The sequence below is a fragment of the Aspergillus aculeatus genome (genome assembly GCF_001890905.1).
Source record: "Aspergillus aculeatus ATCC 16872 unplaced genomic scaffold ASPACscaffold_2, whole genome shotgun sequence".
NCBI classification, from domain to species: domain Eukaryota; kingdom Fungi; phylum Ascomycota; class Eurotiomycetes; order Eurotiales; family Aspergillaceae; genus Aspergillus; species Aspergillus aculeatus.
Window position 1 is genome coordinate 2,461,398 of NW_017962977.1, and position 12,823 is coordinate 2,474,220.

The 12,823-nt window shown below is 51.7% G+C and overlaps 2 protein-coding genes across 2 annotated transcripts; both read right to left on the minus strand.

Annotated features, from left to right (window-relative positions):
* Positions 1–1,097: 1,097 nt before the first annotated feature.
* ASPACDRAFT_39723 (RMD1 family protein) lies at positions 1,098–3,466 on the minus strand (the record flags this gene model as incomplete). The annotated part of the gene is made up of 4 exons (XM_020200639.1): positions 1,098–1,375; positions 1,477–1,662; positions 1,729–3,328; positions 3,416–3,466. 4 exons carry the CDS (start codon positions 3,464–3,466, stop codon positions 1,098–1,100), a joined length of 2,115 nt encoding a protein of 704 aa, XP_020060446.1.
* A 1,344-nt stretch (positions 3,467–4,810) lies between these two features.
* Positions 4,811–7,786, minus strand: ASPACDRAFT_75604 (uncharacterized protein). The gene has a single exon (XM_020204491.1). It carries the CDS (start codon positions 7,441–7,443, stop codon positions 5,281–5,283), a length of 2,163 nt encoding a protein of 720 aa, XP_020060447.1. The 5' UTR covers positions 7,444–7,786; the 3' UTR covers positions 4,811–5,280.
* Positions 7,787–12,823: the final 5,037 nt, after the last annotated feature.

Here is a 12,823-nt window from a genome sequence, read left to right on the forward strand (position 1 = left end):
CTTATCTATCATCCATCTGCATTGTTTTATACCTAATTTTCCTCTCATCCGCATTTGTTTTTGCCTCCCTGTTTCCTTGTTTCATTTGTTGTGGTTTTGCATTTTCATTTGTCACTCCTTCCCGTACCTTGCCCTTCCTCTCATCGGCATCAATCCCGATTTGTAGATATCGATTGCTAGCATACTACATACATACTTACTTTCCCCACTAACTACTACACAATCAATTGTGTTCTCGAGATTTCATCCTATTTTGCTCTTGGGGACGCTCTTCTATTCGGCGTTGCAGTCACTGTAGTTGCTCCGTCGATGTGCATAAACAACCCGCGATGACGTCATCTAAGCTTGGTAGTACTATAAGCATAAGCAGACTTCCTCCCTCTGCCCCAAAGGCATAAAGCACATCATCGCTGAAACAATGATCAGCATATAGAGGCCTGAATTCCTCTCCTAATTCCATTTTGTGATTGTTATTAAGGCTTTGAACAAAGCTACCATAGCATAAGGGCCGCGATATCGCAAACCGATACATAGAGAACAATGAAAATGGACATGGTGGAAAGAATGAAGCTTGATTTTGAGAGAGAGAGAGAAAGAGAGATCAAACAGTTCAAACCGAAAATCAGAAGCCTGCTAGGATTGCCTAATTGATATCAAATGGTTTACCGCGATAAGAGAATAATGTAGAAGGAGGAAGAGAAAGGAAAAAGAAAGGGGGGTGGGTGGGATGAAGTAGGAAAAGAGACGGTTCTTGGGATGGCTTGGTGCTTCCTGTTCCCCCGTGCCTGCGTGGGTGCCTGGGTGGGCTGTGAGGCGTTGAGTTTTGGGGGGTTCAACTGCCTCGGATGTACAGTGTCATTCATTCAGCCCTTTCTGAGCCGAGATTAAGAACCAGAGGGGTAGGGGGATGTCACATGACCGAGTACAGGACAATGTGATCGCCGACTGGTCAAGCAGGGAGGTTCGGGTTCGGGTTCGGAGGAATAGTTTTCGGGATCCTGAGTGCTAAATTTCGGGCATTGAGAGGCACTTTGGGGAGGTAGATAGGAGACAAGAGAAGGATTTCTTTTACTGGCGTCTTTTTCTCTCTCTAGTTCCTAGTAAGGCGATCCCATGGTTGGAGGTGTGGTGTTCATCAAGCCGTTACCGGGCACTTGAGCGGGACATGAGCACACGCACGCGGGGTTACTGCTGCTGCTGCCACCGCTGCCTAGGGCCCGGGCGAGGACATTGGCTGCGAAAGAGGTGATAGGTGTGGTAGCTGTGGTTGAGGCACCTCCTTCACGGGAGGAAAGGAGGCCGAACCGGAGGAAGACTTCGAAGGTGGTGACGAGGATGGAGACGCAGATGAGTACGATGATGATCCATGTTTGATCTGTGGTTTGGTTGTCAAGGTTATTATCAGATCTTATATCTGGAAGGGGAGGGAAGAAGATTGTGCAAAGGGTGGGTTGGGAAGGTGTCGGTCGGCCTTACGGGAGGTTTTGTTGTCGGCAATGGAGTCGGAAAGAATCTCTGCCAGGTCAAGGAAGACTTTACACCGCTCGTTCAGAACTTGAATTCGAGGCTTGATCTCGAGGTACTCGCGCACAGCGATATAGAGGGGATATAGGGTCGGTTCGCTTTCCCAGAAGAAGTTGGGGACGTCGAGAACGTTGGATGCTGGTTTGGGTTGTCAGTGTCTGTGACTTGAATGGAGGGGGTTGGCTCAACTGCGAACAAACGTACACAGGTTCACTTCTACGCGACTCTTGAACAGACTACCCAGAATGCGGAACACTTCGTCTCGTTTCATGCCAAGATTGCCTGTCATGGCGAGTCGGCGGGGGACGTCCTTGGCCTCGGCCATCTGGCGAGCCATAACTTCTTCGAAGAAGCAGAGCTTAGTGCTTTGTGCGATGCCATGACTGATGGCTAACTTGATCATGTGGTCGCCGCTTCGAAGGGTGATCATGTCGTTGTAAACGCGTGGGCGAGAAATCTCCGTCGAGTACTCGAAATGAAACTCCTCCGTCTCAAAATCTTCCTCCTGCAGGGGCAAGGTCGCCAACGGGATGGGAGACCCGGTCACGGACGAGGTTGCAAACGCCAAATCGGCGAGGAGATCCTTCTCCTGTTTCTCGGTGAAGTTCCAGAACACCACTACTCCGTAGCTGAACACAAACATCTCCGCGACATTATACGGCAGACGTGTGGCTGCCGGTGCCGCCACGGCCGTCGCGTCAGCTGGAGCTTGATGACCAGCGCCATCGACGTCGCCCATGAAGGGTTGCGCCTCGGAGCCAGGCACGGAACGATGTTCCTCTTGTTCCTCCTGTTGCGGGTGGTGCTCTTCCTCGTCCCCGTGTCGTTGAGCCTCACTGCGCTGCTGATGCGACGACCGGTGTTCATGACGTCCGCCAACAACCGAATGCTCCTCCGCGTCCACCAGATAATCCTCGTGATGATCCCGCAACTCATTGCGCTCAATCTCCTCATCAAGGATCGACTTCCCGCCCGGCTTCTTCACCATGGGGCTACTCCTCAGCCTGTACCCATCCAGGCCCGGCAACAGCGGCAGATGATACGCCGTGTACAAACAATCATCATACAGCTTCGTGCGGCCGCCATGCCTCTCCTTCACAAACGAGGCCAAGGAGCTCATCTTGTACGCCTGCGCGGTGCAGTAGGCCGTCACCCGCGCCAGCTTCTCGGCCCGGCGCGCCTTGGGCAGACGCTCCGCATAACTCTTCGCCTTCTCCGGCGCGACCTTTCGCTTGCGTAGCAGCTCCTCGTCCGCCAGCAGCGGCGCGATGTCGTTGTCCACGCCAAAGTCCGCGCCGTCCAGCCGCATCTTCTTCTGCGCGAGCAGGGTCTGTCGCACCGCCTCGGGGTCCAGGTTCTTGTCCCTGGCGACGCGCTGCACGAACTCCTCGTCCACGGCCTCCTCGTCCTCCTCCTCGCCTTCGTCCTCGTCGTCTTCCGGTAGCTTCCCGTCCGCTTCGGGGAGCAGGACGAGCTTCTCGCTGACCTTCGTGGTGCGGGGCGGCAGCCGCGGTTGGGCTGCGAGGCGGCGGATCGTCGCCGCCGCCGCACTGCCGCTGGCTGCGCCAATACTGCCGCCGCTGGAGGAGCCCGCTCCGCCGGCCGCGGCCCCGATCAGTCCGCCGGCGGCTGATGCGATGCGGGAGCGTGGCCGCGTCCGGGCGCTCTGCGGCGGGTACCGTTGTTGCATGGAGGGCACGTCGGAGGTGTATTGGAGGACGTTGTCGACGGTGATGAAGCGGGTTGCGGGGGAGCGACGGCGGCGGGGTTGGGAGGAGGTTTGTTGATCGCGCGAGTCGGTGACCTAGTATCCAGGGAGTGTACAGTAAGTATCTACGTGTAGGGAACTGGAAGTCCGGATGAGAGAGCGACAAGGCTGATGGCCACTTACCAGGACATGGGGACTTCGTTGTCCCAGCCCTCGGCCTCTTGAGGGATTCATGATAATGAGTAGGTAATCTGAGGTATCAAGGACAGCTCCTGCAGAATTGAAGAGCCTTTCGCTCCGGGACCAGTGATGAAGCAGTGATGACAGTAGCTGTAATGATGCGCGAGCAATACACTTTGATTCTAGACCGGAGACCCCACGATCCGTTCAAAAACAGCCGGCTAGCCGACAGGGAGGAGCGTGAAGAACTATCCGCAACGCGCAGCAGCTCGAAAGTCGGTCACTCTCGAGCCCCACACCATGGAAAAGCAATTCAGAGCCAGGTAGTAATAACCTTCAATTGTACTTCAAACTGCACTTGTGAATGTTTTGGAGAATAAGGCCCTCCTGAAGATCGACGAATGATAGCTGAAATGGCGAGAGATGTCTCGGTGCTTTGCCCCGGGGAATATTTCGTGATTCAGTTCGGGTCGCCGATAAAGCACCAGCACCAGCAGCTAATGCTGCTGACCGCCTGCTGAAAAGGACGGATAGATGACGTCGGTCAGAAGCCCGCCCGACATACCAGACAGTAACGATACTGGTATTGATTACAAAAAACGCGGAAAGATAACGGTACTGGGATTATAGGAATGATGATTGAGACAGCCACGTGCACCGGGTGGGGGGCTGTTCCCTGATCAGGATTAGCGGGGCTTGTCCATGAATCATCCAGGGTTGATCCGGGGTAAATTTGACTTGCTCAGTAACTTCCCCTCAATTGAATTGTACTCACAATCCATGTATGTACTCAGCAGATACGCATGTTTCATTTTGGGTGACACTTGGGACATAAATCTTGTGCAAGGTACAGTACAAGTACAGTACCTGAGCTAGGTTCGGGAGCACAAGAGAGTAGATAAAAGAGGGGAGACGAATGGAGCGTCCCTGGAAACATTACTCCGAAAACCACTAACCTACCTCTCTCCGAGTCTCCTCCCCTCTTTCTTTCTCCTCTTCCTTTTGTGACTTGTAGTGGGGTTAAGAAACTGCAGGGAACCCAGCCAGCACCACAATGTCAGCTACACGCACGAAGGACAAAGTGGCTTGCGACCCAGATTTAGCATCGTGCATGACCTGACGTTCTCAATTCCCTCGTTACCTGAGTACCTACACGAGAAGTAAGGCAGGGAAAAGCCGAATGTACCTCCGTCAGGCTGCCTCCGGGTTCGCTCGCCTGCCAGGCCAGGCATACCCATCCGATCCCTCCGATTGCTGCTGCTAATCCTCGCGACCCACCTCCCTTCCCATTGACTTTTCCTCGTTCACCACAGGTTGGAAGGCATGGAACTTAGATAAATCTAGTGAACTTACGAACTTACAGGAAGACTAGACGACTGGCGTATCAATCAGTATTCTCATTGGTTTCCTATCTCGTGTATTTCTACCGCTCTTCCTCCCCGAGGCTGCTGCAAGTTTGTCCTACGCAGGACTAACTCCTTGCAGCTGCCTTGCTTCCCGGCCGCCATGACAAGTCCGGCCGCCGAGTTCGCATCATAGTATTAACAAATCATTCCACTTACATGCACGGGCGCTACACCCAAGAGATAGCGACTGCGTGATGCAGATATGCATATGAACAAGACAAAGGAAAAGAACGATAAATTGAAAACATCAAAACCATGCAAGGAAAAACATTAAGCATCGCAGACGCCCCCGAAGCATTCTGGTGATCTGCTTCGTTATGCAATCAACATACAGTGTCAAAAATCGGTGGCAACGATCATTGGCCACCTGAAGGTCCGTGCTGTGAAAGATCCGGGCCTTCTATCCAAGACCAAACGTGAGACATCGAGTCCACGGCGATATCCAATGCGCTGTCATCAGTGTCAGTCCCTCAGCCGTCGGTCTTCGTCCCAGATCTCCTTCTTCATCCTCTGCAGCCGAACGTGTTGTTTCTGAAGGCGGTCAATGTCTACTTGAGACGGTTTCGCTTGCGACGCTAATGATTCATGAAGCGCGTAGTACTTGGCATAGTATTGTTTAAATTTCCGCGACTTCTCATGTAGCTGCTGCAAAAGCAGTTCACGACTAAGGGGTGGCGAAGCACTGCCAGTACTTCCACTGGACGTGCTTACTGCCCGGCGCCTCTTATGCTCCAAGTCGCCAGTAGTCCGACCCTGGCCTGGAGCATGGGATGAAGGTCGATCTAATTCTGCCTTGCGTTTTAATGGATTCGCAAGCTCAGACGGCTTGGCCACCCCATTCGGCTTTGTCACTTTGCGAATTGTCGGGGCAGCCGCTGCGAGAGGTCGGGTTGGCTTGGAGATTTGAGTGATGAGCGGAGAAGAGGAAGAACTAGACGAATTATTCTGGCTTGATGAACGGCTGCGACTCGGGACATCGGAGGCATTCGTTGGAGGCGACGATCCAAGCGGCGACGGTTTCACGGGGGACTTTTGGGCAGGCGGCCGCGCGGAGGGGGGTCTCTTCGCAGCAGGAGGTTTGCTAGCAAGTTGAGGAGAAGAATCGGCTTTGATTAAAGGGTCCGGCTGCTCCACCTTGGGTGTCGGCACATGCGACAATTCCCTGTTCGAAGCTGTCTCAACCGGTTTGCCGGCAGGCTTTGTTTGTGGTTGAAGTTTGGAGGGCTCTGCCGGAGGCTTCTCTGCGGACGAGGCGTCAGGCATATCCGTGTCGTCCTCATCAGAATCGTGTACAAATTCCGCTGATTTGAACTTGGTATCCGGTTTTCCGGCGGGTTTCCGCTCAGCCTTCTTTGTCACACGACCGGTCAATGTACTATTTGCTGCAGCCTTGACTTTAGGGGTCGAGCGCTTCAGCGGAGTATCCTTGTCACCAACCCGCTTCTTAGCCACGGTAGGCACAGACCTGGGAGCTGATGTAGGCTCCCCAGCTCTGGGGGTGAGGCCAGATGCACTGCCTTTGTCGGTATCTTGGCCGGTGGTGTAGCCGTCTTTGCCATTGTCATCGGACGGTTGCACTTGTATCCGAGGGGTCAGAGCCTTCTTGATGGGGCCTGTTCGCAAGTCCAGCCGCGAAAGGCACTTGCCCTTACCCCGTTCCTCTTTCGGCAGAAGCATCTGCCAGAGCTTGTCCGAGCGGGAGATCCGCATGCGATCGAATGCAGAGATAGCATTGTCAATTGCCTCCTGCCGGTCTTCCTGAGACGGGTACGGAAACTTCCAGACGTCGAGATCTTTGTAGGATTTATCTCTCAGGTCGTACTTCTCCGGGTTGATTCGGTTCTCCAGGCCATATTTCCGGGCCAAAGTCTCGCAGTCTTCGAGGGAGGAACGGGTCTGGCGCGCCAGGAACTGGGCGGACACGGCGCGAATAGCGAGGAGGTGGATGAAGGGGACCTTGAGGGCTTCGAGGCGGATCCGGTCTTTATTCTGAGAAAGAGGTGCAGAGGTGGGCGTGAGAGGGGTGAGGGGACCTCCCGGAGATCGAGCCACTCCCAGAGCCGGGCTCGACGATACCGACCGATTGGCAGCAGTGAGAAACCGATCTTTCTCCAATTCCACTTTGCTGCGAGCCAGGCGGGCGGCCTGCTTGCCGGTGCTAGACCGAGTGTCCCCCGCCCGGAGAGCTCGTACATCATCACCAGCATTGATGAAGTGTGTTTTGCCCTTTCCCCTTTCAAAGGCATTCAAGCTTTGCTCGAGGTTGGCCAATGCCTGATCTGTGGCTGCGGTAGCCTCCTTGGCCTTCTGAACCTCCAAGCTATGACTCAAAACACCCGAAAAATATAGGTTCTCTTTATCAGCGGCATTGCTAGTGTATAGCTCGGACCGGTGCGTTTCGAGACGGGAGTGGAACGAATGGGATTTGGTGCCGTAGTGGAGGGACGGATGTTTTCCGAGGCGAAGCCGAGCTGTTTGGTCGTTGCGAAGGCTCTGAATAAGTTCGTCGAGGGTGCTCTGCGCGAGATTCAGTCGCATTATTTGAGGTGGTTTGGCCACCGCATCATTGCTATGGTTGTCTCGACGGAGAGACAACCCGATCTCGGGAACCTCCAGGGCGGACATGAGGAAGCCGTAGGAGAAACAATGCGGGTTGAGGGAGAGACAAGAGACGTTCGAGAGGACGAAAGGCGTCGAAAAGATGTTGACAGTGGGTAGTAGCTGAGGATGTGAACTCCTCTCGTCTTCAGGATCCAAAACAGAGGCGGATGGCAGCGTGGGTGCTGCAGGTCAGCGGCCGAATGCACGGGAAGACGAAGCAAGACAATCCGCCATAGATCGAGTAACAAAGAGTGGGAAGAGGATCGGAGGAGTTTGCAGGCTATAGAGCAAACGGGAATGGGAAGTTAACAAGACCCATGGCAAGGAGGTTGGTCTTGTAGTAACTAGGTATGTTTTTTTTTTTTTTTGTAGAGAGCGTCACAAGTGGGAGGAAAGGAGGAGGGAGGGGGAGGAGGGAAAGAGAAAGAAAGATGAGATGAGATGATGCCAAAGGAACGGGGATGCGAGTGTAAGGCGGCCTTGGAGCAGAGAGCGTAAAGAGAGCGTCAGGACCAGAACTAAGAAGTGGGGAGAAAGCGAAAGGCGGTATGGTAATGGGAAACCTGGTATTGTACCTTTTTATTTCCTTTTTTCTTTTTTTGTTTTATTACTCTTTGGGCCAAGTATTGTAGAAAGAGATCCAAAGAGAGCGAAGGAGGGTGTGTCAAGGGCCCACTGAAGGTTAATGAAATCACCCGGCAAAGAACAATAGTCAGGAATTAATTAAGAGCTTTCAAAGGGAAAGAACCATTAATAATAATAGCACCTTTGGGGGGTAGGAAAGGGCAAGGAATTATTATTATTTATCCCTCAAAAAATGAACCACTAACTACACCCGACCAGTTGAGACTAGGAGAAGGTTAGGTACGAACTAAACCTGAGCATCAGCATAAGTTAGGTGCAGTGATTAGGAGCCATCCCATCCATCATACGAAGCACCAATCGAAAATTACCACTGCTGTTGAGCTTGTGCGGAATAATTGCCTAATGCCTACCAAGTGATGTTATACTACAATAGCATTTTATTCTCACTACTTGAAACCAAACGCGATTCTCGCCACTCAACCAAGTTTATCAAAATGGGCAGATTTATTGTAAAGTCTCGTTGCATGCAAGATTCAAAGCAGCACCCGAAAGACAATCATCCCGGGAGACAAAAGAGGCGGAGAGAAGAAAAGGAAAAAGTGGGGAAAGATCTCAACGCAAGGCGAAGATCCCTAGGCTTTCATTCCTTTACTATGGCATTCCCAAAAGGGCCTAAGAGGGGAAGATGAGAGAAAGGTCTAAGCCTGCCTTTGAAGTGCAATACTGCTGGTTATTTAGAAGAAGTCCCTCATCTTTCGAGTGGTATCCATTCATCAACTCGGTTGTCTAAGCCAGAAGACAAACAGCGCGGAACAATGCCTGTTCATGAAGATTGATGAATGGGAGGGGGGGCGCTGAAGGTTCGAGCAGCCACTAGTCAAAGCAACGTATGGACTAGGGGAGTTCCCAGCCCTGCCCTTTCTCCAGATTGTCCCCAGAAGGAGTGAGCCTGGAGGCCTGGAGAGAAAAGCAGACTTCTCTTCTCGACCTCTAAATTCGACAGTGGTAGTCAAATCCTTGACGGGCGGAGAAGGGATGCGTGTAAGGTACTCACTCACTCCATAGAAGTTAAGCTAGGGAAAGCGGGTATTCGGGGCATACCGTATCATACCTCAGGTCTGGGTACAATGGAGTTACTGGTAACTTACAGTCTGTAATCTCGTATCATCAGTATTACCGCTCCGATCTGAATTGAATTCAAGAAGGTCGGGTTCTGGAACAATTGATCCCTACCAACGATCAGTCCGCAAGACAAGATGGATAGATCGCATTGGTTGATGGACTTTCTTCAAAGACGGTCTTTTTTTTCTTCTCCTTATTCTTTCATTTCTTATGTTGCATCCTCCCATTGTGTGTGTGTGTGTGTGTGTGTGTGTGTTCGTATGTGTGTGCATGATCTTGAAGGAAAGCACCCTTCTGGACCTGTTTCCCTCTTTGCTCTCATGGAGCTCAGTCAGAAAGAATGTATGATCTCATCGCCCGGCGGTCGAGTGTGATTTTTGAATCTTTCTTTTTTGACGTCTCCCAGGGCCTAAAAGCCTATCTTGGCGCACCAGGTGGGTTGAACTTGGAACCAATTTACTCGGTACGGAAATTGATTTACGGTACCTTACCAGACGTGCTGTGACCGACTCCGACTTGTACGACCCAAACTGAGCCAACTCCAGTGGTGTGGTGTGGTGGTACATGTACGGAATGAAACGGTGCTGCCGGGAATCAAGGTCCTGTGCCTTGACTACTTTGGGTCTCCGTTGCTAACTCAGCAGGAGACCAAGCGTGAGCGTGTGCGTGCCTCTCTTTCTTCTACGCCATGGCCATGTCTACTGCCATCGGGCGCCCCACTACCATCGGACAAAGAATGATAGGTCTCCGGACAATCCAAGCCCACCTTTCTGTCTGCCTGCCTTGGTTACCTATTGGATCATTGAATCGTTGGATCCTCCGTCCTAGGAAAACAAAGGCTCAAGAGCCTCCTTGTTGTACAGCTTTATGGCCTTCCGTGGGTTTTGAATTCGAATGACAACGACGATAAGTCAAGAAGGGCCCGGAGAAGTCAGAAGAATCCTGCACGAAAGTGGCGCGGGGCCAGATGCGGAAATCCAGATTCAGCGGTGGTATCAATTCCATGGGACCTCTTCTATGTCTTGGCACCGAGGGAAGGATGTTTGGCCAATGCATGTCATTGTATCTGGGAGCTATGTTGGGTGACACGGGATGAAGGACATTACTGTCTAGTAATAGAGAGCAGAAAGAAATCACGGTGGACATCGAAGTGGCGGAGAGGATCTTAACGCACTGCTTGTGAGCCGGACAAAGGTAGGCAGAAGAACAGCTAACAACCCAGCATGGATGATGTTAAATTGACAGTCACATTAACTGGAAGAGCTGCTGCCCCCTCCTATTCAGGGTATTTGTTTCAGAATTGAGGGTGGTTTTGATTTCCATGGTCAATTGACGGACCAACACCCGTCGTCATTGGCAGCCATCCCATGATTGATTAATACCAGGTACCAACGCTGTCACAGGATCATAACCTCATTTGAATCAGTGGTTCAGCGTGACGGTAGATCATCCGCCGGCCAGCCTCGACCCTTTCCCACCCAAGCTTTTTGGGTTTCGCCTCCCCCAAGAAAGTCAGAAAGGGAACCGAAAACACGCGCAACATCTCACAGCCTCAACCAGAAAAGAAAACTAAGGAAGGAAGGAAAGAGAAAGAGAGATTGTTAGTCTTCATATTATGCGTAACAGATGGCAACAGTGACAGAGAATAGCTTGGTACGGAAAGCACAGGTTGACTGGTGGTGTTCGGACTTGAGATCAAATCGACGACTGACTGGAGGTAAAAAACCGCACGAGTTTCCCCGTCGGATTGAACAACCCGACCCGGGACCAAGTCACGGGTAAGGTAGACCAGGTAGCTGAGTGATAGGTCCGACTTCATTTACGGGTAGTTATATACTCTTACAATCGTTTGGCAGGGTAGATTGCAAGGATGGCAGGCATGGTTACAGCCAGTAGCGAGTAATGCCGCGTTGATTGATCGGATGCAGCAGTCGCTAGATCGCGGAAGCAGACTGGTTGGTAGACGCAAATGGCCCTTTTAAGATCCCAGCCCTCAGTGTGCAGCATGTCGGCCGAGGCCTAACCGAAACAGACCTACCGGATGATCCTTCGTCTGAGAAGTTCTCTCCAGAAATCCGTTGGATAACAGGTCTCCCGGCTACTAGTAATGGCAGTAGTAGTAGTCAGACGAGGGGATCATGTCTGAGGCACGGCTGATCAAGACAAGAAAGGACGGAGTGTCAGATCGCAGGGAAATAACAAGAAGACCGCAAGAGTTTCATCAACGAAAGAACTATTGGCTCGCGTTTACCCAGAACCGGATGGGCCAACCTCTGATCATTCCGGTTCAGTAATGAAGGGATGGGAAGATTAGCCACTGCCAAACTGCTAGTCAAGTCCGGAGAACGGATAGTTGACTGATGACGGTTGCCGCCTTTCTTCCCGATCTCGGCAGCAGACGAGTTATAGGTTCTAGTTGGTTGCAAAGCCATTTCATTGACCGTGCATCTATCCCAAAGAGCAGGTTTTGGTTATTGGAGGAGAAGCAAGCAGATCCAGAAGTATTAAATAGTTAGTAGTAGTTGAGCCCACTTCAAGTGCAAAGTGACTAAGGTCAGTACATAGAGGTGGGGAAAGAATGCGCACAGGCACTCGGACCTCCAAACCCTTCGTGGTAAATTGCCAACACTGGTACGGAGTAGAGTAAATGTGGAAACGAACCGACGCGAGAGACCCCGCGTGTAAGTACAGAGATACTTACAGTATGGTCCAGCAGGTGCGTTTTCCACATCTGCTTATAGTTAATGTTCGCACCTTGCTGGACAACTGGATGGTCCTTGAGCTGCGTTTCAATGATTGGCGAGGCGGTCCACGTGTGATATGTCTGCAATGCGAAGGAGAGGGCAAACAAAGCACTGTGCCAGAGCAGGATGGAATTACTTGTAGTCTTTAAGAAGTTATTCGTAGTTCTCACTGTGGTAAGTGTGTATTCCAAATGAGAGAAAGTGCCTAACGTTTGCCACTGCCGCCGAGGGAAACCACCATTGAGGGTAAGATGGGCCCTGCCGTGAGCTTCTTTGCCTTGCTACTCGAGTTCCTAGTATGCGTATCGCAGCAGGTAGACAGACACACTCTACCTTCCAGTCCTACTGTTGTTGCAGTGGCTGAACACAATGCATTTACTTGCATTGCAATTTGTCTTTTCCTTTGCCTTGCCCATACCGATCATTCAGGGCTCAGGGCCAGTGACGTAATAGAAGTAATCGAAGGTTGCCCTGCCAGAGATCGTGCCCTACTTCCAAGTTGTCATGAGGGCCATATTCGTCGGTCTCACCGCGCGCCCGTCGCGGGTGTGGGCGCGCGCGTGTCCGGAACGGAAAAGTGCACTACGTACACTGCTAGTAAGTACAATACTGATATCCCTAGAGTCATTCAGATGCGCATCGAATCGACGGAAACGTTCTCCAGGGATCTCGGTCGGTCTTTTTATATTGTCGTGACTGCTGGGGGTCATAAATCTTCTGACAGGAATGAAGAATGCGCCCTATCATCAAATGCCCAGCACAGTCCGGATCAATTTCTGTACACTAAGTACTGCACATCATGGATACATATCTATGCCATGTCCAGTGAAGTGCGCCAATCAATCTGTTCCAGTGTCTTGCCTACCGAAACAGGCAAATTATTGCCTAGCAGTTCAACCGAGCCCAGCTCAAACGGGCAATGCTCGAAGCAATGATCCATTGGCCCCAATGAT